Here is a 27314-nt window from a genome sequence, read left to right as displayed (position 1 = left end):
ATCAGTAACAGACATCTATACTCTTAAGTTACTGTTTCTACTACTGATAGCTCTAATAAGAAATCTGTTAAGATAGTAAGCCTAAGCCATTCTGTCAGGATAAGACCCTGCATGTTTAACTCCAGGAAACCCAGTTCTCCCTACCAATTCTGTTACTTTCCAAGTGATGCTCTATTAATCTCATTTTAATAATCCAACAAAACCAGCCTTAAAAAATTAAAACTTAATGCATATCTTGTACAGACAGAAACTATTCTTAGTTTGCATTGGGAAGGAAGGTTACGTAATTTGAAGAAAGTTTAAGTTCAGCATTTTATTTTACAGACTGTATTTAAAATGAAGTATGAACGCAGAAGCTCTTATACATTATACAGTAGAATCATAATTGAAGTACCATAGCATGTTACTTTCTGTGCCATTTGAAATGTGCGTTTTAGATGACTCATAACTGTTTCACATCGTTCTAGATACAAACAGTAGCAGCATTTTGTCTTCTGATCCTGAATCCCAGAAAACCTACTCATGTCACAGTGAAAGTGAGCAAAGATTATTCCCCAAACAATTCCACCCCTCAGTAACCTCACCATGAAAGCTGTGGCTTTCAGAAACATGCACAAACAAAATGTCTGCAAGACATACTAAAAAGCCAACAGAAAAAACCAGCCAACAGAAGTCTCCGATTCACAGCTTTTTAGACGTTTTTCAGCTATTGTTTTTTAAACAGTTTTGAAGACTTTTGTCTGCAGTTTTACTCTGAAGATACTCTTATTTTGGTTTTCCACATAATGATACAGTTTTAAAATGTTTCAATGTAACATTTCTATATCAAAGCTGCAACAGAAAGGGGCCCCAACTTGTGCTTCTTTTTACTCAGGGTAAAAAGGCTGTTGCTTTTTTGTTTGCTTACAGGAAAATGCAACAGGAGGACCTGATTCACCTGGTTGGCAGTTAAGAGTAATCTTTTTCACTTACCACCAGGATAAGTCACTTAAAAATGACTGCCACTTATGCAGTCATTTTTCAATAGAACCCCTAGCTTTACGTGTTTCATTCCTGCCTTTTTCAAGCTGCTAAAACGCACTTCAGCTATGCTGACGAGGACTGTACATTTTCCCTAAAATCCATACACATAAATGAGGTAAATGAAAGAAAGTATCGTATGGCCCTAAGTTCTCGATGCAATACCCCTTTGCCTCTCAGTTCATCCCAAGGCCTTATTACAGAATTCCTAACTGTATTAAAAAGTTAGGAATAAAAAGGGTTTGGTTCTAGGAACTTATCCTTCTCCAAATTCACAGTATTTTCTGCACTGCCTTCTCTGAAAAATTACTAAGCAATTACGCAGGTTCTTCTATAATTAATGGCAAAAAGCAAACTTCCAATATTTCTTAATTATAAGAATGCTTGCTTCCTTCTGTCCAAGGTTACCCAGCATTGATTTAAAAGCCTGGCTTGTCTCAATACTCATCAGTTTATTACATGATCTCTTGGCTGGTTTTTTGGTTTTGTTTCCCCCCTAGAGCAAAGCAGCACTTGAATAACGCTTTTACATACTTTTAACAAAAAAAAATATTTTAAGATTACAATAGAATAGCTCAAAAAAACAAGCTCAAGCCTTTCAACTGTCCTTGGAACCAAGGAACGAAAGCTGGCAGCACAAAGTATTACAAATAATTTTGCTAAAACAGGCACATACTCACTTTGTTTGAAAGCATGGTAGACATTCAGCAACGTCAAATGATCTCCATCTATGTGGGCAAACCTCATCTTGGCTTCATCTGCTGCTTTCTTTGCTTCCGTGGGGCGAACAAAACACTGTGGGACTAAACAAGGTTGGTATGGGCCCAACACAAACGCCCATATCGATGAGTCACGCATTCACAGATAGAGGAACAAGGCCTAGCTAGGTCAGTTCACAGAGCATAGGGCAGGGCAGGATGGCCTCCAACTGCATCTTGGACTGTTTACTACCTTGATTTGGTACATCAACACCTAACCACATCTGTAAGACAAGAGGGTTTCAAAGCTACAGAGTACCTGATTATTTTAATAGAACTATATGTAGGCATCAAAATCTCTAGTCTGAAGGCCATCAATATTGCCTATGTATACTGGAAGGCTAAACAGATCTTAGTTCAAGACCCAGTGCTGATAGCTCTACCAAGAGCTAGTACCCCACGTAACAAAAATTGCAAATCTGCTTTCTCAGAAAGCCTTTATGGACTGAGTTAGGAAGGAAGTTCTGAAACTGTACTGCACTAGCACAGTCTAAACACACACAAGTTTTATCACAAGTCTGCTACTAGACAGAACACACTAGTAAAGTGAAGTCCTCTTCCCCAGATGGTATTGTTATCAGCACTGGTATACAGAAACATGTGAATGAAGGTATTAAATCTAAACGTTGTGATGGTAGCGGTAGTGGTGGAAGGTTAAACCGTCCTTTGGCACTACTTGAAATAAAAAAAAATTAAAAAACTGCAATGTGATGACCTTTCTCTGTCATTATATTTCTTACATATATCTGACTCAGTCTGACTATTTCAAAAAATTGTGTTTTAACATTCCCTCTCCAAATACAGTCTACCAAAGATCACAAATAGTATTGCAGCCAACTTAAAGGTCTGTCAACATTCTTAGATGTTTGTAATATCAAAACTAATTCACAAGATGTTTGAAGTAGTTACAAGAGATCTTCACTTTATAGAGATCTACAGGAGAAAAAAGTCAGTTTGGTTTTAAGTAGATGTAATTTAATTGGTTAAATTTCAATAAAACTAATGCTAAGTAAGATGCTACACATCCTTTGTCTATTTCCAGCTGCTTGAGACTACATTAGTCTTCTCATAACCAATCAAAGCCCAATCTCACAAGAGCATCTCTTTGTATCCCATCCGTCCCTAACAGATGAGGGCCTTCTTGTGGTGTGGTTTTGCTTTATTTTATTCTTAAATTCCCATAAAAGCCCCAGAACACCACATTTCAAAAACAGAGCTGAATACTAGCTGAAACTTGAGAAAAATACACACTGCAACAGTGAATCACATGGTAACAAATTAAGATCAATGCATTAAAGAAAATGAAAATGCAGGTGCAAAATAAACACCCTGTATTTTGGGTCTTGTGTTTGAAAACAGAGATAATATAAAGTGTATTTTAATTTCCAAGAGACTAATCAAAGCAAATTCCAAATTGTTCTATCACTGGCTTAACTCACTTTTTTGAATAAGCAACAGCACTTTCTACCCCACAGCAAGATACCATGGCGCTTGTAAAATGAAGTACAATCATTTAATCTGCTCATTAATTCAATGCTATTCTTGCCTCTTTTCTGGTACCTAGTTTGCCATTCAGTCCAAACTATTCACACCCCACGAATTGCTATCCAGAGCCTGAAAATCTTTATGTGGACTTAAGGCACCATAACATACAGCCGTGCCACTGGTTTTAAAAAAAGTGTTCAAGTTTACTTTGGGAAATAGTCCTCACAAATATGAGGACTATGGTTTTAAGGGCAGAGTTTTCATTACAGGCCATACATCAACCATCTTCAATCCACCCCACCCCAAAAAAAGTTACTTATGACATTAACTGTGCCTTAAAACAAAAAAGCATCATGGCCTGAGAAAAGGTAAATAGAAAAAGGAGCAAGACAAATCAGTTTGGGACCCCAGACAAAAATACTAGACTTACTGTTCTGTAGTATAGACTGGGGGAAGAGGGGGGGGAAGGGAAGAGAAAGACAGGCACCAACCTACCACCACCTCCGCAATTAAGTCTACCATTTAATTAAAAAAAAAATTAAGATTCTGCCCTGCCCATCTGCTCTGAGTCTGAACAATCATAACTCTGCAACAAACATTATAGCTTGTTCTTAAAAACTTTCACATAAATATACTGTAAGACTAAACTGAAGCAACAGATTTTACACTTAGCCAAAACATTTTTTTTCTCTATTCAACCAAGTTAAGCATGTAACCAGTACATCTGCATTGTGAAAAGCCTGGTAAAATAGCACACCCAAAGGAGTAGCTATGAGTAAGAACATCCCCATTTGATAATAGACTAAATCCTGCTGTTTGTCCTATGACAGTATAGGAACTATAAAACCAAGTCAGTTCTTCCTAACCGGGAAATGAAATGCAAGGCTTGCTTGGTAACCTTTTTCCTCTCCTCAAGCAGCACTGCTCTGACGCAGTGCTATTCACATTAACACAGCAGCAAAGTACAGCTGTGCACACAAATTAATTCTTACAAATATACATCCTCCCCCAAAGTTTCTTTCTTCCCTTTAAAAGAAAGGACTGTTTTACAGGTTTTGCCACTTAATGACTGAAAAATGTATCATTCCTTTTGGAAGTACTGGGGTTTATCAAAGTGCAGAAGAATGCACAATACAAAATAGATTTTACTGCCTTAAAAACAGAGTGGTTGAGCTGACATTTCTGGTCCTGACTATGAGCCTAAAAAAAATTATTCCACTAGTCTGATTTCAACACCACCACCACCCCCAGCAACTTGAATATATATATGTACATATATCACACTTTTAACTAAAGTTAGGAGCAAACTGTCTGACATTTTTATGCATGTTAATTTCTTAATGTTACTATTCATAAGCTTCAAGGCCTGTACATAAACCCATAATGATTCATTAAACCCCCACATGAAGTTTTAAAAACAATGCTAGTTTTATTAAAGATATATTTATATTTATGTTTTTGATGTGGAAAACTCCAATTTTCCCCAAACTGAAGATCTGCATTTTGGTTAGTATCTCTTTCCCTGCTATTACCTGACAACATGGCAGTAATAGATAGGACCTCATTAGAACAGTTGTAGTCACAACTTGCAATAACCATTTTAGCCAGCTGTGGGTCCAGTGGAAATTCAGCCATCATGGATCCCAACTCAGTCAAGTCTCCATCATCATTTAAAGCAGCAAGGTAATTCAAAAGCTCTAAGGCTCTCATCAGAGTTTCAGGAGCTGAAAGGAAATATATTTATATAGGCACATTAATCAAACTGCTATGAATTAGCAAAAAATGAGGAAGCACAGAGTATTATAAGCCATCTTATTTTTGTGTTCTCAGTTTAGCTGATTTCCTAACACAAAATTGTTACCAAATTGTTATATACATCTGAATGTGAATGTACTGGGCAACAGGGGTGGGAAACGCACTTAAGACAGTTCTTAATGGAATAAAAAACTTTGAGTATTTGAAGATTACTGCTTTTCAAAATCCAGACAGCAGTGGCATTGTGACATATTCAGTATCATTGTAATATCACATCCTCCCATGCACTGATGCATTCCCTTGTTCCATACAAAACCAGATTGATACAGTTCTAAAATCTCGGTCATGTCAACTTTAGATATCTATAGACCTTCACAAAACTGAGCCTCTAAGAACGTTCTCTTAATCCTGCATTCCTCACAGCAAGTGTATATTTTACCCACAAAGCAAAACAGAAGGAAATCCAAAAGCCTTCCTGCTAAGCTATTATATATGCTGCACAGCACAAAGAATGCAACTGTTCTGCAGAGCTATTTAAGTGGTTTTTGTTTTGATTTGGGTTTTGTTGGTGGTTTGGTGTTTTTGAGGGGGAGAGGAACAACAACCAATTTTAGTATATTTATATATGGCTGATCTACATTTCTAATTAGCAATATAACCCAGTTTTTTTTAAAGTATGTAAGAACATTTAACTCTGTTAGAAGGGAGATGCACATTACCTTTATAGTTTGAGCCAAAACCATGTATTCAACTTCAAAAACGCTAGCTAATTTCTTTACAGTTTTTAACTGATGCACAATCAGAATGTGTAATCAAGGTGATAAACAAAAAACCCCACACCTTATCAAGTACTAGATTTTCTAATGCCCATAATTTTGTCTTATCCTCTGCAGGTAAGAGGCATTCAGTAGATTCCTTGGGTCCATTAAAGGCTGTTAATGTAGACAGAAACATAAAAAGCTTGCTCCAGTAAGACACAGAGCACTAAATTTTAAGATAAACAAAAGACATTCCTATCAATTACAATATAAAGAGTGAAAACCCAAAGACTTTATTCCATGTTATTATATAAAATATTCACCAACATAAAGATTTCAGGAGTCAAAATGTAACACTTAGACAAGATAAAATAGAAGCAGATACCTGGAGGATCCATAAAATCAAAGTGCACCAAATCATCTATACCAAGCTTCTTGAGCTGCAATACTACAGATCCTAAGTTAGACCTCAGAATTTCAGGGTATGTGTTGTCCTGGGGCCGGGGACAGAAGAAAAACAGAAAATTCAGAACACTTATTCTTCCAAACACAAACTACACAAGCATTCAAATTCTGATTTTGTTCGGCAGCACGGCACTCAACTACCTGTATTGATCAGATATTCTTAGATATGCAATCTAAAAAAAAGTTATCTTACCTGCATTTCGGTTTTGTAAGCCTTCTCTGTATAAAGCCTGAAGCACTTGCCTGGTCTAGTACGACCAGCACGGCCAGCTCGCTGCTGAGCAGAAGCTTTACTAATTGCAGTCACCAAGAGAGACTCCACTCTGATACGAGGATTGTATACCTATTTGTAAGTGGAATCAGAGCAGGAAAGGAAAAGAATGAACACCACTCAGGAATAAAGACAACTATCTAAAAAAAAACCCCAAACCAACAAAAAAATACCCTGTTTTAAACTTCTTTTCAAATACAGTTTCTGACTAGGAAATCACAAGTTGTATGTATTTGAAAGGAGAAAAAAAAAAAATTGCTACAATAGCCTCTGGATCAGTGACAGAGCACTTCAAACACAAGCGCCTAGAGAACAGCATTTAAGTTTTATTCATTTGTTAACTCCTGCCAGGCTCCCTGTCCTCCTTAAATGTGTGTATTTTTAGATAAGATTTTCATGGCACGAGGAATGTGTCCAATTTGTTCTACAGAGTGCTAAATGCACTCTTGATGCTCAAATAATTCCATGGAAAAAAAGTTGTCTTGATACAATTATAAGCTTGAATAATCATGTTCTAGAGGTCAGAAAAATCTAGCATTAAGGTTGAACAGAACTGTAAAAATCAGATCAATGACAAAGCAAGACTGTATTTCAAGGGTACATGCAGACTGTCATAGTACAAAATATATGCTGGAATATACTGTAAAACATCCACTGCAGTCATACATAAACAGCAGCCTTGCCAACTCAACAGGACTCATGGAAAAAAGCATACCGTAAAAAAGTAAAGCAGTAGTCAGATAGTAGTTTCAGTTGACCATGTTCTTTGGTCCATATTTTAACACCCTCCTGGTGTGAATAGGTACAGAACATGTACAAAAACTGTATTTCTTATTACAGAGGGTATAAGAACGACTTGTGAAAAAAACTCAGTCTACGTGGTGATTGAAACTTGTGTACAAAGATGCATTTATTGTACTCATGTTCTGTTATATCATTTTCCAAAAGTTTAAAAGGCTATATAACTTACTTCCGCATTTTGTTGGTTTTACTTGAGCATTCTCAAGCACAGATACACAGCACAAAACCTCCCTTCTGAAAGTAACTAGGAAATCCATATTCTAGACCCAACTCTCAAAATCCTTACATTTTCTTTTTTTTTTAAAATAAAATTATTCTGTACCACACTGTTTCCAACTGCTCTAGATATCTAAAGTTTGCAGATTAAGTGCAAACCTATCAGAAGTTAACAACAAAACAACCAAGCTCAAGATTTCAACTGGGGAAAAAACCAACCTATCAGTGTTTACGAAGGGCAGTTACCTGAGCAAACCACATTCCAGTATCTTCCCTACTATAAAGAACCAGAAAACAAAATAGTATTTACCTTCTGTTTTGCAAAGCCAGGATCAATCACAAACACAACACCATCTATTGTTAATGAAGTCTCAGCAATATTAGTGGACACAACAACCTGTGAAAAAATAAAACTGTAAATGAAACTACTTTGTCCTGAAAATCAAGAGCTCTGATTAAGTCTCTGCACCAAGAATTTTCAGCAAACTCTCCTTCGCTTCGTCAGTAACTACCAAAGCTGACTCCAACATTTTTACAGGACAATCTGAAATCAGCCAGATGAACTTCTATTGAAGTCAGAGCAATTTTTTCCCCTCAGTTTCTGCTCCCTATGTCTCTATTAAAAACAAATACTAGTTTTGAGTAGAAGAAACAGAAGAGCAAATATTTTACTTAAACACAATTCAAAATTTCTCTCACATCTCTGGCACAAAGTAGCATCATCTGTTAATTCAGCTTTTAACATTTTTTAAAAAAAATTAAAAAGCCTAAAGAGGCTAAATAGTTAAATAATATTAAATCGAACATTAGGTAACTAATTATTTAAAAATCATCATTACTGTAATTTTTTTACTTTGTTTGGAATAAAGCAGTTAGCAATACATTCCAGCTGAAATCCTGAACAAAAATATATTTAATTTCAACTTTGGTTTTTTAAGTTACCAGATACTTAAACATCTGTACATATTTTTAAGCCTACATTCTGAAGTTTCTGTGAACTTTCCGAATTCTCATGCAAAAATTAAAGCAAAGGTGGTAACAGAGTTCTGAGGCTTGATTCATCATCATTGAAATTTTATGCCCAGAGATGCAGCGTAACAGTCTGTAACATCAGTTCTCATCCCAATAGTGACCACATTAAATCACACATTAATAGCAAGTTCCATCAAATACCTCAGGAAAGACCCAAAACCCATTCAGCGTTTCATCAAAACTACTTACCTTTCACCTCTTAAAATTTCAGAGCATTCTGTCATCATTGTTTTCAGTTTAGGAGTTAGAATCCGAGACCCCTAACGTTCTGTTCAGAACTATAATGAAGACAGCGGCTGGATCAGATTGATAACCCTGCTGATTTCTCTTCTTCCTGGCTGACTATGTTGCCAGCCAGCTGCTTATTACTCTCAGCTTGTTTCTGCTTAAGCAGACTTAAGGTCTGAGCTTGCCCAAATACTTCGGTGGAAAAAATTTTGAAATGATGGTGTTCCAGCCTGAAACTATGTGCTTCGAACTTCTCAAACAACAACAACAAAAAAATCCTGTACACCTTTTATTCACAAGTAACCTACACAGATTAATCAGAGATAAAAGCCACCAACAGAAATGCAATTAATTGCTGACACATAAGCACAATACATATTAATTTAAAAGTTGCAGGTCATTAAATATGCAAATTAGACTAGCACTCCCATGTTCAAAGGGTAGCCAATCCACATTCAGCTTGCTGTCAAGAGTATGCCTTATGTAAAAGGTCTCTGCTTTCCCCTATCTACTAAAGTACAGAAATGTCCATACCCAGCCTCTTCAAATACCAGTTACAGAGCAGTGTCAAAAGGTTTTGGTCCTGTTTTTCATCACCAGTTTCTGTTAGGACACTTCAATACCAACAACTCAATACTGTTACTATGCTTTGTCCACGAAGGTTCAGCAATCTAACCCGTACTTGAATTTACTGAACTTCTACTTGAAATCACACAGAACTTTCCAAAGGTAGAAGGAAAAAAGTTATTTACACAGTGGATTCTGTTGCAGTACAGATCTTATTTGTTAATGTCATATTACTTAAAATCCATAATTAAAGAATGTAAAATCCCAAGAAAAAATGTGAGGAAATTATGCTGTATTTTTCCAGTCTAAAAATCAAAGTGCAAGGTCACTTGGAAGTCAAACAAATAGAAGTAGCACTATGTAAAATAACAAATTGTACCTAATTAGCTTTAACTGCAGTTAGTTTTGCAATTACTGAAATGGTTACATTAAAGATGTTTTTAAATATCAGATTAAGAGCTTATACACCAGAGTCTGAAATTAAAGAAGTTACTTTGAAGAGTAAGATATACATAGTATCTATATAAAAAAAATTGACTAGTTAATACATATGCACTATAGATATATGCTTGATACTCCTGAATCAGAAAATAGAACACAGATTGGGAAAAAGGGATAAAATAAGAACAGAGAGTAGAAAGGCTCCTTAAGTCATCTCTATCTGCCTCCATCGTATAAATGAAAAAACTGTAACTAGCGAAAGCAATTTTTTACCTTTATCTTAAGCTTTCTTGCAATAATAGATGTGCTAGACAAGATCAGCTAAGAGGACAAAAACGTGCTAAGTTACCAAGCTGTAATCAGTACTAGCTGTTACCATTATTATTTCCGTAGGATGCCACACAGCTTCCAGTATCTTACTTTCCTTTCGCCAAGTTAAAGCTTGGGAGATACCAATTCAGATACTGCAAGCTCTTCAGTTAGTGTTTATGACCATTAGAGCCTTTGACATGATTCAGACCTCCTGCAAGCTCTCTCTCCTCAGCAATTCTAAACCCTGGGTCCAACACCCATAGGACAGTGTGAAAGCAGACATTTTGTAAGATAGCGGAAGCACAGCAACACACAGTCCTACTTTACATATCCTGATCACTGAGACTAACTGAAACCAGAAGAACATTTAAACAAATTTATATCACACAGACACACTTTTACTCATTGCTATTTGTTATGGAGATAAAAACCCAAACACAGAAGCCATAACATTTCAGCTAAAGCAGACCAAGAAGAAACATAGTCTTAAAAAACAACAGACAACAAAAAAACTCCATACATATAATGGCTTTGTAGGCCTGAATCTATTGCTTATTTATTTTGTGCCTACAATTGATATCTTTCAAGCATGGAAATTTTTCTTGTGGTAAAACAGCTGCTACATTGAGAATGTCTTCCTCTTCACACACTGGTACTGGCTTTGTGAGCTCAACATAGTGAAAGCTACACACCGCACCTGTTAGCCTCTTTTCAAAAAAGCCAGAAAATGCCTATTTTGAAGTGCACAGTTTTAAACATGAAAGAAAATTCAATGAAATACACAACTATCACTTGTTCACCACTGAAAAGCAATTCAAGTCATTTGCTAATACAATCTTGTTGCAGCATTAGTTTCATGATTTCAGATCAAATGCTTTCTGCAATCAACTTCAATAGGAAGGATCATTTCACTACATTTATTAAGTGATTTATTCTTCCAGAACGCCAGAAAGTTGTCACTAGTATTCTACATGCATTGTACTGCACAAAAGAGCAAATAATCAAGGAACATACCCTGCCTAGAGCAGATAGTATGATTCAGCTCTGACCTTCAAAATCTTAACTGTGTGAGCACTAGTTCTGCTTAACTTGAGGAAGCTCCATTACAAGAATTCTTCCAAATGTTCAGTTTTAGAAACTATGTGGTTATTTCTCTATGTGGTTTATGCGAGCCTTCAGGAATCGAGCTATTAATTTTATGAAAAACATTTACCAGTGCCATTTCAAGTTTTTCAGTTTCTCAATCCATTCTGCCCGCTGAAAGAACAACAGTTCCTTGCTCACTACTACAGAAAACATGAATCTCTAACTTCAATGCCCTTGTTTTAACTTGCACCTTCTCACAAACCTCGAGAAACAGACAAAACCTGCCTGATAACATCTATTGAAGAGAGAGTCCATTTGGTTTCCAAAAAAAGCATGTGTCAGAGTAACTACTTAGGGGAAACAAATCCCATCCCTCCACATAAATCACATGATTGTCAAACAGTATTTAATCTGACTTATTGTATTTCTCATAAGAAACTTAAAAGACAAATGCCACTGCCATTCAGTCCCATTGTTACTAGAACACTCTGGCCTTACGGACGGAAGACATTTTGAATTGCACTGAGAAACAACCTGCAAATTATCTACAAAATTTAATGTGGTAAAATATTGCATTAAGGCTTCATCAAAAAAAAAATCCAACCTTCTACTTGTTGCTGTCCAGATATAATTAAAACAGCTGAAACTCATTTAATTGCCCATTTAACTGAATAGCTAGTTACTGAACAGCATACTAAGACAGTGTACTATTTACCTTTCTTCCTATGGCTCCATTTTGTTTTTTTGGTGGGGGAGGTTCAAAAATCCTTTGCTGTTGCTGCGGAGGAAGGGTGGAATACAATGGAATGATTTTGATGTCACCAACTTCAGGGCCTAAATCATCAATTTCACGTTTTATCCTCTTGCAGGCTTCATCAATCTCCTGAAAAACAAAGATATGGGTTAACAGAACTCCATGGAAAAAGGCAGTACGTTTTATTTTAGCGTGCCTTATGACAGTTATATTAAGTCGCCACCCTGGAGAACAATTACTGCAGCTTCTCCTTTAAAAAATAAAAATAATAAAAAAATCAAGGTGCTTACTGAATATGCAATCGAATTTCCACAATACTTCAAAAGATGCTTCAGCTTCTATACTCTAATGAACAACCTAATTTGCATTCAACATCCTTTTTCTTTTAGTCATGTTTCCTAATTAATTCTCTACAAATTGTACTAAAATTGAAATCTCTCACCCTGGAATATTAAACTGCACTCATGACCTTTTCAATTTTCACAATCTAAAAGAAATTGATGTGCAAGATACTTAAAATAAGCCAATTAAGCTTTAATGTCACGTATCACTAATGCAATTATATGGAAGATTTGCTTCATTGTACCTAATGAGAACAAACACCTTTACAGTATAAACATAGATGCTCAAAACCAAACCTCTCAATCCAGTGTTTCAGATTTTACTTTAAAATTAACTGAAAACCTGTTTAAGCTTAAGTCAGTGAAATACGCTGACGATGAGAAAGATTTTTCATGCCTTTTTTACCTTAGTATTTTCTACAGTATTTGCTAGCCTACTTTCTAACTTATGATACAAAAAAGTTATCACTGCAGACCAATCGCTTATAGTTCAATTTATTTTTAAAACAATTACGTTTAAGTCAGCTGGATGACCTATAGTTATTACAAGATGTAATGAAAATTAAAGCGCATAGAAATTTAGGTTAATAAATAACAGAATTCATTAACTTCAACTTAAAAATTACAACAGAGCTTCCACTGGTGTAACTAAGAGGCACACTTCCCAACTATTGATATTTCAGCTAAACCACTGATGGGAGAACGAAGTTGTCATGACAAGAAGCAACAGTAGGCAAAAGCAAAAAATGGCTACAGCATACTTGGAAAAACAGGCCAGGCCTCCCTTACCACAAATAATTCACCAGCCTGAAGCTAAAGTGATGCTAAAGACCCTCAAGAAAATATACAGAACAGGTTGATCTAAAGGCTTTATAAAATTACTGCTTTAAAAACTGTAATTAGAAGATCAGAAGGAGACCCCTTTTTAGAAGCCATAAATTCAGACAGAACCTGGAACAATCCGGGTCTTTTTCATTTGTTCTTAAAGAGACTTGGAAGGTTTCAGTATAACTGCACGGAGTACATTTTAAAGAAGCATAGACAATACAATACTCATGTTCTGTACTGATCAGCATATATAATTAATGTAAGCATGGCAAAATGAGGGCTCTTCCTCATTAATGTCAGAGGCCTTTAATAGTAAGCCTAATGCTTTCTGGCATTATCTTGCCAATTTGAAGGAACTGCAGATATTTACAAAACACCTTTTGAAGAAAGGTGCACTCTGCCAACAAATCCAACACATCCTTCATTAAATATTAAGAGGCATACAAGACACTGAGTTGGAATGCCCCCTACTGGTTTATTAACAGAGAATTAATTTCTTCACACAGCTGTCAATACCTGATGTTCTGCTGATAAGCACCTTATGTACAGTAATAGCCTCCCAGTGAGAAGTAAAAACCTAACAATTGACAGATCATACACAGTAGCTCACCAAATGAATACTTTAGCAGTGGTGGTTACATAAAAAGACACCACGTTAGAAGTAAATAGCTGACTAATTAGGCAGTGACACCGTCTCTCAAATTTGCACCCCAAGTCTTGACAAACTGTCCTAGTTTCAGTTATCTTTCTTCTTAGTAGTTAGTACAGCGCTGTGCTTTGGCTCTGATGTGAGAACCATGTTGATAGGACACTGATGTTGTTAGTTGTTGCTGGGTGATGTTTATACTAAATCAAGGACTTTTAGGTTTCTTGGGCCCTGCCAGCCAGAGGGCTGGAGGGGCACGGGAATCTGGAGGGGGCACAGCCAGGACAGATGACCCAAACTGGCTGAAGAGGTATTCCATACCATATGACATCATGCCGACTACATAAACTGGGGGAAGAAGGAGGAAGGGGGGGAACAGACAGACATCTGGCATTAGGGCATTTGTCTTCCTGAGTAACTGTTACACATGATGGAGCCCTGCTTTCCTGAAGATAGCTGAACACCTGCCTGCCAGTGGGAAGGGGTGAATGAATTCCTTGCTTTGCTTGCATGCACGACTTCTGCTTTACCTATTAAATTGTTCTTATCTCAACCCTCCGGTTTTACATTCCTTTCAGATTCTCCTCCCCATCCCTCTGGGTGAGGGGGAGCGAGCAAGCGGCTGCATGGGGCTTGGTTGTAGACCAGGTTAAACCACAACACAAGCCGATACTTGGGCCTGATAAATACTTAACACAAAATACTGTATCTTACAAAGAAAAAAAAAAAAACAACCACCACACAAAAAAAACAACAGTCAAACCCACAAACAAAAATATAAACACAGCACAGACCTTAGCTCCTGATCTGAAGGTCACTACACTGTTTCATGAAATTTGAGCAGATTACAGTGTGTAATTGGGAAAGCTCTGATGCTGGACAGGATGTTTAATCTCCAGCAGTCATGACGAGAGACTCCACGACAGTTTTATACTTAAGAGACAGTAGAATACAAGCAAGCAGTGATAAATGAAAGCACTACACTCTTCAGGCCACATGTGTTCACAGCCACCTATCATCTTTCAGAAGAGATGAAAGTTTTGTTTTTCCCTAGAGTTTCTCAATGTAGTTTCAAAGTATCCCTAATCAGGACTCAACAAAATACTACAACACAGAGATGACAAGTGCACGTACAACCATTACTCTTTACAGATTTGCAGAGGTAACTATGGACCTTTTATCACAAACTGCTCAAAGTAGTATGCAAGTCACCAAGGACCATTGCCACTCATCTAAAAGACAGTAAAAGAATTCTTTAGCACTGAACTGTTTTTAATTAAAATAAATAAATAAATAGAAGAAGGGTAGTTTCCTCTTGTTTACCATACTGGCAGAAAACAGTACCTCTACTTCAACTGTATCCACAACCACCCTCCAATTCCAGCAGACAACTGAAACCGGTATCCCAAAGTACGTAGTCTAGAAGGAATATGTGTAGTAAGAATAGTTGGAAAGTATTAAGGATTCATTTAAGCGTTAAAGATTCATTTATATCACATGACAACATTTAAGTCTGGAGATACAAGAGATACAGTTGGAGGCACAATCCTAACTTTAATCCTCTGAAGATTCAGCAAGACTAATTCAATAGTCCCAGTTACTCAAGTATGAAAGACTTCTTTTAAGAGCCACACACATTTAAGTATTTGCACACCATCTACTCCAAATCCATTAAAAAATTCCTTGAAGATGGATTATTTCATCAACCCACATGTAGGAGGAGGTTCTTCTTATTGGAGGGAAAAAGAGGGAAGATAGAGTGACTTGTCTTGCATTTAGATTATGCCTGCAAAAAAACCTCAGGAACCCAGACCATCCCACCAACTACCTCAGACAGTGGGTAACATGTCTGTTGCTTCCAGTACCCTAGGATCAAAGAAGCCACAGTTAAACCCATGACTGCACAGTGCATCAGCACGAAGACCTGATTCAGAAATAATCAAAGAAAGTAGGCCTAACGTGTAAAAAGTGTGAGGCTTAGGCAACGCTTAAGTTATTAGCTTGAACTTGATCTGCAAGTGCCACAAATGCAACATATGCATACTTCACAGCATCCAGTTATCAGAATTGTCCCGGGCGGTCTATTACATACTTTAAAGTTTCTAAAAACTTCTTGCTTGATCCAATCAAAATGAATTAACAATATACATACACTATCTATAGTTCAGCTGCGACACTATGAAAACTAGAATCAAGTAGCTGTTAAGAACTCCATAGTACTATACTTTGAATATTGATGTGGAATCCTCAACATACTTCCACACCCTCAACAGCATAAGCAGTTCTCCTTGGAAAAGCTCCAAGACAGACAAGAATCAACAAAGAGAACTTATTTCTTTTTAAGGATATACTAGTGATCAAGGAGGTAACGGGGTGGTAAGTAGTTTTTTCAGCCAGGAAAACTAAACACCTAAACAATCCACTGAGAGAGTCAATAATTTGTATTTTCTACCCTCAGCTAAATAAAGACAGTTTACAAAAAAAAAAAAAAAAAACCAACAAGCAGTAACCAGGAAAATAATTCAGTCAAGATTACTATTATTAAATCAAATTTAAGCCAACTTAAATGGTATTCCTTCCAAGAAACGGCACCAATTTCTTGGAAGGAATTGGTGGTTCTACACACAATCCTGATCAGGCTGCTTGGTTTTCAAACAACTGGTAGACAACAGGCAATATTTAGAATACCCATCAAATTACGTGGATTTTGTTCAGGAGCTTAGGTATGAGAAAGTTAATTCAGAGCCACCAAAACGCTTCAGGATTTCAACAGGAACTTCCACTGTGCCACAGCTTTCAGCAAGACTTAAGTCTTTATGGGAATCAATACTTTGCAGCATCCTTGTTTAGAAAGCAAAGCAAGAACAGGGTGCACAGTTTCCCCCTGATTTATTAGAAACAGTAGCGCAGCCATGTCTGCTTTCATATAACAGGAAGTAGGTTACTTATGCCTCCTGAATTTGACAGGATTTTTTACTCCATCTTAACCCATTTTTCCAAACAAAAGGCAGCCTGATGATCAGTGTCTAAAAACACCCTTTGGATGCAGTAATTTTTATTCCTCTCACTGAAGCTGTGTTTCTGTGCACCCAGAAATGCAAAGATCCATCAGATCAGAGGGAAACTCTGAGTTCAAAGCCAGTTGACAAAAGGAGTCCTGAATTGTCAGAATCCCAAGATTGCTGCTTATATACCATTTCAGCATCCTCTGGATGGGGACACCAACACCTACTACCCATATAAAACTCTCAAAATTTTAAAAACACAGCCTTTATTTCCCCCTTCTCATGGCAGTTCAATACATCTACACGTGAAATAACTGGTTATATTAAACGATTCAAGCTCACAAAGCAGAACTTTTGCTCCAGCTCCAGAGAAATAAGAGTGAGAAAACTTCAACTAAGCATGTGTAACTACATATACAAGTAGTCAAAAGCTAAAAAGGCAGTCCTGAGTCTCACACACTCACTCATGAACAGCACTAAATACTACAGCAACAGTACACAAAATATGTACACACTTTTAAAAAGGTTATACATCTCACAGTATCAAAGAAAACAAAAGAGCTACAGGTGTTTTTCAGGCATAAAGGAGGTGTATTTAATGCTTCAGGTTGTGGTCAAAATTAAGTACCCCAAAATACTTTTACCCATTCAGCAAGACAAACATGTTTGATGTCACCTGGAGATACTTAACAACTAAAATTGCTGGATACTAACCATGGAAACTGACCTGGCTGCAATTATTCTTTGTACTGAATGCTGCTCTCTGGTCAGCAGCCGCTTACTCCTTTGCAACAGTTAAACTAACCACAGAAAACACTAGCTGCAGGTTAGTTTCTTTAATGCTCGAGACTGTCTTTTCAGAGTCTGACCCTTTGTTTTGCATCTTTCTCATACTGCCTAGTACTGCTTGCATCACTCATGCCAGAACATGCAGAAAAACTACTTCACCTAGAACAAGACACAGAGGGTAGAGCTGAATTCCTACCCCTCTCATTTGTAAAACTAATTCACTGTAACAGTGCTAAAGGTTTTTTATCCCTCATCGCAGAAAGTAAATATAAAACCTTTCACATCGCTCAAAGGACAGCAAGGGAAGGGAACAAAAGGAACGTCTCCCAAGAAGCCTGTTTTTTTAATCTGACAGGTGTTATCTGAAAAGACGCGATGAAGAAGTGTCAGTACTTGAAACTAAGAAGGACAGAACTGATAGTTTTCCTATGGCTCAACTTCAGTAGTACCACTTACAGGACTAATGCCTAAATCCCACCCCCCACTTGATTTGTATCAGGAAATACCAAAAAGACTGAAAACGCAAACAGGACTTAGCAATACTAAGTAATATTTAGCAATACTATATTTTTTTTTCCTAGACCTTACTTTTGAAAGCCTTCTCACAGAAATTCTTCTAGGTATTACTTTAAATTTAAAGACAGTCTGTGCCAGTTTAATTTAGAAACATGTTGGTTCCTCAGGTTCTGAGTCAGAACACAGAGCAAAGAGACTCAGAAATAAATGAACCACAGACCAATACCTCACCAGCTGCCTCCAACACATCTCCACTGCTTATCATCTCACTACTCCAATACTTAATATTCCCTAGTTCTGCATCAAAAACTCAGGATTTGAACATATCATTAGCAGTTCATCTAAAAGGAGCTGTATAAAATTAACCACAGAAGAGACCAATTTTGCTTCTTATCATGCACAGCACTTTTATCTGCTGTTGAAAATAAAGTCTTTATTACACTCTTCAAACTGAATGCTCAGTAGAAATTCAGTTCCATTTCTTTCCCTGATAGTATTTCTGCAGTTAAATAAGGTGTTGTACTGAAAGGTTACTGTAAGAATAGAAACAGAAAAGGATTACAGGAGCAGCTGCATATATTATTGAGTTAGTGTACCACATTTTAAGAAGCAAGTTTGTACTGAACAAATATAGTCAAGATTCCTACATAAAGTTCCATGGAATGGTAGTTAAAAACCCAGACAAAAAGAAACCCAGGAAGACTATCAGCAATTAAGTTCACAGCATCACAGAAAACCAAATTGGAAGGTATCTCAAGGATCATTTGCTCTAACCTTTTTTGGCAAAAGCACCATCTAGACAAGGTGGCCCAGCACCCTGTCCAGCTGAATCTTAAAGACATCCAACATTGGGGAATACACCACTTCCCTGGGGAGACTGGCCCAATGGCTGATTGTTCTCATTATGAAAAAGTTTCCTCCTGTGTCCAATCAAAATCTCTGCAGAAGTAACTTGTACCCATTATCTGTCTTTTCCATGTGACTCCTTGTAGAAAGGGAGCCTCCATTTCAATTTTAGCCACCCTTACAATACTGGAACATGGTGATGTCTCCTCTAAGCCTTCTTTTCTCAAGGCGGAACAAACCCAGTTCTCTCAGCCTTTCCTCATTTGGCAGGCTTCCCAGTCCTTTGATCATCTTTGTGGCCCTAAGTTATGGAGTTAAATTGCTACTGCTAAGCTAACAATCCAATAACCTGAATTTCCTTCCCTTTTGTTTGTGTGCAGGACCCATCTGTGCTGCCATGGATGAGACTTGAAATTACACTGATACTAAAGAGCAGTTACCGAACAATCAACCACAAGTCACCCTGAACCATGAAAGTACTTCAAATGCCAGCATTCATTCTGGTTCAGAGGCCAAACAGGTATATGTAAACATCCATTTAACTTGCTGCTCAGGCTCCACTCAAATCTTAAGATCTCATTATCTTTAGAAAAACTGTTTCTACAAAAACATGACGACTAGTGATGTCATTTTAAGCATATTTAACACACCAATTCAAGCACCTGGCACGAAAAACAGAACTCAGTGATTTGGTAAACATGGTCCTTGGGAATATTATTTCAGAAATCCTTTCTTCAGTTGACCCTTTACTTAGAGCACTTGCAAAGAATCTCAAGAGGTGAGCAAAACTTCAAGACTGCTTCAGTTAGAACATACTCTGAACTCTTTTAAATAGGAGATGACAGCTGAGTCAAGTAAGCACTAACTGTTAAACCCTGAAGGAAACAAATGCCAAAAGAAGTATAAGGCTATTTTACCTTGTGTAAAATGAGTACGTGGCAAAAAAACAAATGCATAAATAAAAAGCACTTCCCAATTCAGAAATATTTGGCAGACACCTTAAGCTTCTCCCTTCTCTTTCAAGCCGCTATCACAGACAGGGGCACTGCCAGCCACATCTGGCTTTGATGACATGAACCTTCTAGAAATTTTCCCTTTCTTCCTCCAGGAAAGAAAACGAAGTGCTATAAGCTGAAATAAGGAAACAACAGTAAAAAGAATAAGCCCTTTCTAGGCCTGCATCATGTCAGGTGATGCTCTCAATACAAATTCAGAAAAAAAATTGCAGAATGACAAACTTAAACAAAAAAAGTTGTCCATGCAACAGGTCATCACTTGACCGTAACCAAGTCAAGTCAAAACTGACCTAGTCTCCTATTCTCTCTTGAGAATACATAGCATGATTCCTATACTCAGCAACTTTTTGACCTGGTCTATTTGAAATACTTCATAGTGACATTATCTCAAATGAAGAGGAAAAAAAAAAAACTTGTTCCCTTTAGCACCTGAACACAGTATTACCACTCCTGAATTTCAGTTTATACTCAACACTTTCTATGCAAGCCTGAACAAGACAACTTGTACACTTGCTGACTTAACCTCATCCAATCAACATCACTGAGCCTAAAAAGTTATTGTTTATTTAAATTTCCTCATAAGAAAGTCTCTGCTACTTTCTTTCACAGTTCCACAGCTTAAACAGCCTGTGATGAAAAGATTGCATCTTTAAAATAAATCCTCATTTACAAAACATTCTACCAAAACCTCAAAAACGTTTTGCAACTCTTTCCTACACCAACATCACTTTAAACCTTTCCGGCACATTGACACCAGAACTTCACAGCAAGATTTTTCAGTGTATTTATCTACAATCAAAAACAACAACGCTCATCTGTACTTCAAATCTCCAGATGCAGCCTGAATTCTTCCTCCAAAATGTTTAAGGATGCATTTGGCTTTATGAAGAAAAGGGTACTGGAGTGGCAGCAAATACACTCCACGTTTCTAAATGCCATTACTAAGATGTGTAAGACAGATCTATACTGTTTGTCATAATTTCTACCTCCCCCACCCCACAAATTTAGTCTGTAAGAATTTTACACGTACTCTCAGATTACTGATCTTAATGGACTGTGATATCTAATGCTGTTTTAGAACTCCAGTAGACAATAAGCCAGCCACCTCTGAGATCTGCATGTGAGCCAGTCTTGAGATATTTAGAGCCAAGTTTAACAAATGTTTGTCTACCCAACTAAATTACTGAATCTGTAATCCCAACAACTGAGAGCAAGTTCGACAAAACCCACTGTCTCAGAAAGACATGTTGACTGAAATGTAATTAGATTTTTTCCTTGTGAACAGAACTCCCTGTCAGTTTCCAATTTCGCCTGTGACTGACTTAAGGCCACCTGGCGTACAGTTATCCACTTTATCTCACATTGTACCTTTTTTGAGTATTGGCACAAAACATGAACATTATTTCTTCTTGAATTTCCCTAATATACCAGGGTGATTTTTTTGTTTGTTTTTAAAAAATCAACAGATAAGCTCTCCTGCTTACAGGGACTGTGGAACAAGTCCTGTTTCAAAATACTTATTCCTAATAGATGCTTTAAAAAACATCCTCTTTTGTTACTAACAGACTGAAAAGTAGCTCATGCTACATAATCACATACTTTTGCTCCTTTCAGCACTCCGGAAGTTTTTATTGAACACTTATTTCTGCACCATTAACAACAATTTTATCTTCATCTAGTAACAGGCTTATACAATTAAGATTCCTTTGGTTTCCAAATGTATTTAAACTTCTTTTTTATTTTGGGGCCTAACAACACAGAATCTTCTCTAGTATCTTCAGGTTCCATCATCAACTCTGTCTTACCTAATCTGTACTGATTATATGGGCAATAAGATGGGTAGCAGTTAAAATTACTTCACGTTCAGCGGGAATTGAAGGCAGTAGCCAGTAAGGATGCTAATGCTGCCTCAGACCACTGCAATTACTGCTCATCTGAAGCCTCTTAAACTCAAACCAGTTCACATGTGCATTCAGGGGGAGGGGGGGGCATCCAGCCAAGAAATCCCATGCTCTATCATGCTCATATTGTTTTCCAGAATCCGAAAGAATTCCAAAGCATTTATGCCCAGTGAAAACCAATGGCAAGATTCGAGCTACTAAGCCTACTGAACCCAAACCACAAAGCAGTAGTGGTACCTAGTGCACACTTTCCAGTTCTTGAGATTACAGTAGGTCCTATCACTTTAGATTCAACAGTAATACACATGTAGACTGCATTATGAGGCTCAAACATGGGCTTCAACAGAGGCCCCAAAACACCATGAATCAAAATGGATGTTAACACTTCAAAGCTTCTTTACAGAAGGTAAACCAGACCTCAATTTCATGCTAACTAGCTAAATTCAGACTAGCTCCAGGCAGAGCCACCCCACTGCCCCTGAACAGTATCATCCAGATACATGGACTGGAGAGCCCTAGGCAAAAAAAACAGACAACGGTGGCTTATCAATGCAAGTTTTAAGTGATTCACTAAGGCAATACAGGGATATTGCTACATACATTTACGCATAATTATGTCTGTACACGTGACCAACGTGTGCATGATTTTATTTAAAACTTGTAATACATTACATCCTGTAAATTAACCCAGTAGAAATGAAAGAACCTGTTCATACAAAAAAATAGACTATCTCTGTAGCACTGGCCAGTACTAGGCCAGTTCTGTCTAGAGCCATTTGCCAAACATGAGTGGTGCTTAAGAGCTGGTATGAAGGCAGTTGTCCCCCCTGCTATAACAATTATGGGAGTTGGGGGACAAGTTATTTAGAACAATACATAGCAACTGATGTAGCAAGGACAACGTTTATAACTGATAATTAGAGTATTTTTCCCTAGCTGTAGTTTAACACACAGCAATACTCCAAACAAAAGAAGGAGAAATCGAAAGGCCAGAGTAGCTGCTTTTACAATGACAGTAAATTGTTTTGGTTTTCTTAAGGGACAAGATGACCTGCCAGAAGAAGTTTTAATCAAATGTCCTTTAAAACTCATCTAAAAGGTAACACATCTTTATGACTGGCAAATCTACTCAAGAAGCCTGTGCACCTTCAGCATCACAAGTTATTTGTACTATTTTTCCCCCTTGGCATAATTAAGATTGTATATGCCTAAAGACACTGAATTGTTCCACATCCTTTTAAGGGTAATTCTTCGAGAGGAGTGACTGCAAGAAGAATGAGTCAAAAAAAACCACCTCTGGCTAGCTGCGTTTCTTCCCACTACTAGAAATATTGTTTCTCCCCATTACTAGAAATATTATGTTCACACAGTCAAGTATACTTTCACAATATCTATGGGGTTTTTTACCTCTTCTCCATCTCAGTCTATTAATAAGGCCACTCAGAAGAGCCTCAAAGGAACAGATTAGAAAAAAAAATCACCCCAGTTTATTTCAAGCAGACAATTTAAGATTTCCAGAAAATTCTCATTTCCTGACGTTGTTTACCTTAAGTGCTTTTGTACAATCCTCTTTTGCAAGGCACTGAGTCCATTTCTTAAATGTAACTCCCTGTATTTGCAGTACAGAAATACTAACATAATACTCAAAGCTATTCACAGAAAACAAAACCCAAACATGTCATTAAAACTACTACTGATAGCTAAGTAGCAGAACTAAAGTGTTATTTTTCAGACAGGTTGTACAATACACATCCAGAAGTGCAGTGAACTACGTTTTCAGTAAAAACATGGATGGTATCAGGTACCCAGAACTTCTGAATTCACATCAGTACAAACCTAGGGTTCATACTCTAGGCTTCTATTTTAGAAGTATATGAGCGAGATCAGAACTTTCATTTTAGAGTGGCCTTGCATAGCATATGCATATTACAGATACATACTATGCCCAAGGACCTGAAGCATATGACAGGTAGAAAGCCTCAGGTCATTCAAATGATAAACTAGAAAAGCAAACTAAACATTTCAGTCCACCCAAGCCACTTAAAACAGTTTCTGTATGAAACACTGGATTAAAAAAGGAAGAAAGTACCTCCTGTCCGGTAAGAAAGAGTAAGAGATCTCCTTCCTCTTCTTCACACATGTGAATTTGGATCACTGTTCGAATGGCAGCCTCAAGGTAGTCCCTTTCTGGTTCTGGAGTATAGAATATCTCCACAGGATGGGTGCGACCCGGGATAGTTAAGAGAGGACAGTTATCAAAATAGATCTGAAACTTGCCAGCATCTAAAGTAGCACTCATAACTATAACCTGTAGGTTTGGAGGACAAAAAAAAACGTTACTCAAGGTTAGTAAGAATTTGTGAAGTGTTACACATACAACATATAGTAGTAAGAAACTAAACTCAATTGTTGACTGATTTAAGCATGCTTGATCACCTGAATACAGCACCCTTATTACAAAGGTCAAAAAAAATTCCTAGTCAAATACAGAAAGGTTTAGCTACAACTATTTCTAACTTTCCTAGCATTTTCTGCAACAAAAGCTGCATTAAAAATTTCCTAGTGTTATCTTTCCAATACAGATCATCATTAGATCAAATAACAGTTGATCTACTTTAGTTGATTATACAAGTCAGCTAATGGTAAGCAAATACACAGTACCAAATTTGGTATGCCTGCAACTAGAAAGGACATGCTGTTGGATTTCATCATTACCGACCTTCAAATCAGATCTCTGTCTTACAACTTCCTTCAAAACTCCCATCAAAATATCAGTAGCCAGTGTTCTCTCATGGGCCTCATCAAGAATTATAACACCATAGCGCTCCAGCAAAGGATCATTCATTGCTTCACGAAGTAACATACCATCAGTCATGTACCTGAACACAAGCAGAAACAATTTCAACACAAATTTTATTTAATAGTCTGCTACAGAATCCTCTTCCATATCATTCACTAAGTTGCTTGAACTAAGCTTTTAATCAAGTTTTAAATAAATATCAATCAACCATTCTGAACAAGGTAACAAGCCCATTTTAAGTTTTCAAATAAAAGAGAAATTACTGCAAGCTGTAAGTGAAATCGGGAGGGGGGGGGGGGGGCACGGCTAGTGCTTCAGAATTAAAAAAGGGTGGAGGGAAACAAGGTTTTTAACAACATTTATTAACTGGTTTCTAGACTATTACTGGCAGATTTCCAGGTTCTACAGAGACAGGAAAATAAAGGCAAAAACACCCTCTTGAAATCCTAGACATACAATTTCTACAGTTGTTTCACCCCTTTTCTGTTTGCAGATTATCTGTTCATTCTCTTACTTTTCTGTCTCAGTTAAAATTTCTTTTTATACATTAACTTCATTCCCAGCCTTCAACTAATTCTATGAGCAAAACAGAAGACATCTTTTGATATAAAGGCATTATTCCTTGAACCACACCATGTATGTGGAATCCTTTTTAAGTGAGCATTCTGAATGTCATCTGCAAATGATGTATTAAGTGGGCCTGGTTCCACCTACACAGCACAAGCATCTACAACAGCCAACAACTAAAACACTAAGGATTGTGTCCCAGAGTCAGGTATAATTTTCACAGGGTGCAGTGATTTCTTTAGGAGGAATGATTCATTTTCAATTTTACTCAAACCCCACACTTGAGGTTTCTCTCAGCTCATGCTGTGGCTCCTGTCTCCCTTCTCCACTCAAAACACAGAAAGTGCCTGTCCGTAGATTCACTCCACTCCTCATTACTCCTTTCATAACTTTGCTCACTCTTCACTACCCTGCAAATCCCCCCGACCTCCACGCAGGCTGTGTTATACCTTTATCCAAGTTGCCATACTTACTTCAAAATGGTTTTTGCACTACTGCAGTCTTCAAATCGAATAGAGTAACCAACCTCCTGGCCCAGCATGACATCCATCTCATCAGCAACACGCTGTGCCACACTCATTGCAGCTACTCTTCTAGGCTGAGTACATGCCACTCCCCTTTTTGGTCCAGGCAATGAGCGCATGTAGTCAACGCACCATTGAGGGATCTGTCAAGAATAAAATTCAGCTTTAAAACACGCTTCAAAAGGCTGAATGTAATCTGTAACTTTTGTATCATAACAAATAAATTTAGTCATAACTTCACTGAGATGCTAACTGCATGCACAAAAATATCCAAAGCATGAGAGCAGATAGACTACTTAGTTAAACCCAATGCCACTAATTAAAGCACACTCACATTAAATATGTGCATAGCCATCTTTGAAGTTATCAAGGAAATGCATAGGTTCACAATACATTTAAGCACTGTTAGATCAGTACCTTACATAGATTGTTTGGCAGCCAACATGCTCCAAAGCAACCCAAATTAAAGTTAACACTCAAAAAATGAGATCCATAGTACAGTTTACAGTTTTACAGTAAGCAAATCATATTTTGTAGCTTTAAAAAGTAATGCTTATTATATCTTAAGCAAAAAATTATTTTCACGATATAAAAATTGTTTTAGCCTGGAATCACAACAAATAAAAAAATAAAATTAATAATTAGTTATGTTCATTTAGTTAACTATTGTTCTTTTGAAATTTTATCAACCAGATATGAAAGCCCTGTTTTCATTCCTATGTTAGCATTCATTTTATCTGTCAGTCAGCTGTTTTCTGCTCATATCAGGAATCTGGAAACAGTAAGAATAATCCAAAATACGAAGCTTTAGAAATTCTTTTGATTAAGGTCAGTAACAGTGTGATGAAGATACAATATATTTCATATGTTATCAGTATGGCATTTTATGAGATCTCCAGGCACAACTAGTTCCAAGTCTACAGACAAAAAAAAAAAGATCCACTCTTCCTTGGTAACTACTTTTCAAGTACTCTTGAAAGCTCACATTTACAGAGGAAAAAAACCCGAGACTGGTTATAAATTGTACCAATGAGGAACAATAAGAAAAGCAGTATAATTTAAACTAGAAATTTTTTTCTTCGAGAACACTGTATTTCAACAGCAAAATGGACATAAGTGAACACTAAAACCTTACGCAAAACTGAAAATAGCAGTTCTTGAACACTGATAGCAGCAATATGAAACCCTGTCCTGTAACATACACACACTCCCCTAATATGCAGTGTAGAGAAAGGAATCGGCTTCCCAAGCCCCTAATAAAAACACAGCTCCAGGCATATTAAGTGAAGCTCCTTGACTTTAAACACAGCAAGTTCTGAAATAAACTTTAAAACAGCAGGTCTGTCAGGCCACAGCCACATGAAATAAAAATAATTCAGAAGTGGTTTTCCAGTAAACAGCAAAACCTACAGCACTGGTGTCAAATGTAAGAAAAGGGCTACACAGACTTAGAACTCAATGTGTTGATTTAGATGACCATCAGAGTACTTTTCACATCCAGCTTTAAAAGACATACAAACGGTAGAAAAAAAATGGAGTATGGCACAACCCTTTTTTACTTCAGTTACAACCGTGAACATACTGAA

The 27314-nt window shown here is 37.1% G+C and overlaps 1 protein-coding gene across 1 annotated transcript in view; it reads right to left on the bottom strand.

The window, feature by feature from the left end:
- DHX15 (DEAH-box helicase 15) overlaps window positions 1-27314 on the bottom strand; it is a 46195-nt gene that overhangs the window by 9350 nt on the left and 9531 nt on the right. Inside the window, exons 3-11 of the mRNA XM_055794631.1 lie at window positions 25678-25871; window positions 24557-24716; window positions 23927-24145; window positions 11911-12078; window positions 7840-7926; window positions 6435-6584; window positions 6162-6270; window positions 4796-4987; window positions 1701-1823 (exon numbers count right to left, since the gene is read on the bottom strand). Of these exons, the coding sequence (XP_055650606.1) occupies window positions 1701-1823; window positions 4796-4987; window positions 6162-6270; window positions 6435-6584; window positions 7840-7926; window positions 11911-12078; window positions 23927-24145; window positions 24557-24716; window positions 25678-25871 (1402 nt within the window). The remainder of the gene's footprint in view (window positions 1-1700; window positions 1824-4795; window positions 4988-6161; window positions 6271-6434; window positions 6585-7839; window positions 7927-11910; window positions 12079-23926; window positions 24146-24556; window positions 24717-25677; window positions 25872-27314) is intronic.

The sequence above is a fragment of the Falco peregrinus genome, chromosome 2, assembly GCF_023634155.1.
Source record: "Falco peregrinus isolate bFalPer1 chromosome 2, bFalPer1.pri, whole genome shotgun sequence".
NCBI lineage: Eukaryota > Metazoa > Chordata > Aves > Falconiformes > Falconidae > Falco > Falco peregrinus.
The sequence above is the reverse complement of the archived record's forward strand: the minus strand, read 5'-3'. Positions and strand labels throughout refer to the sequence as shown.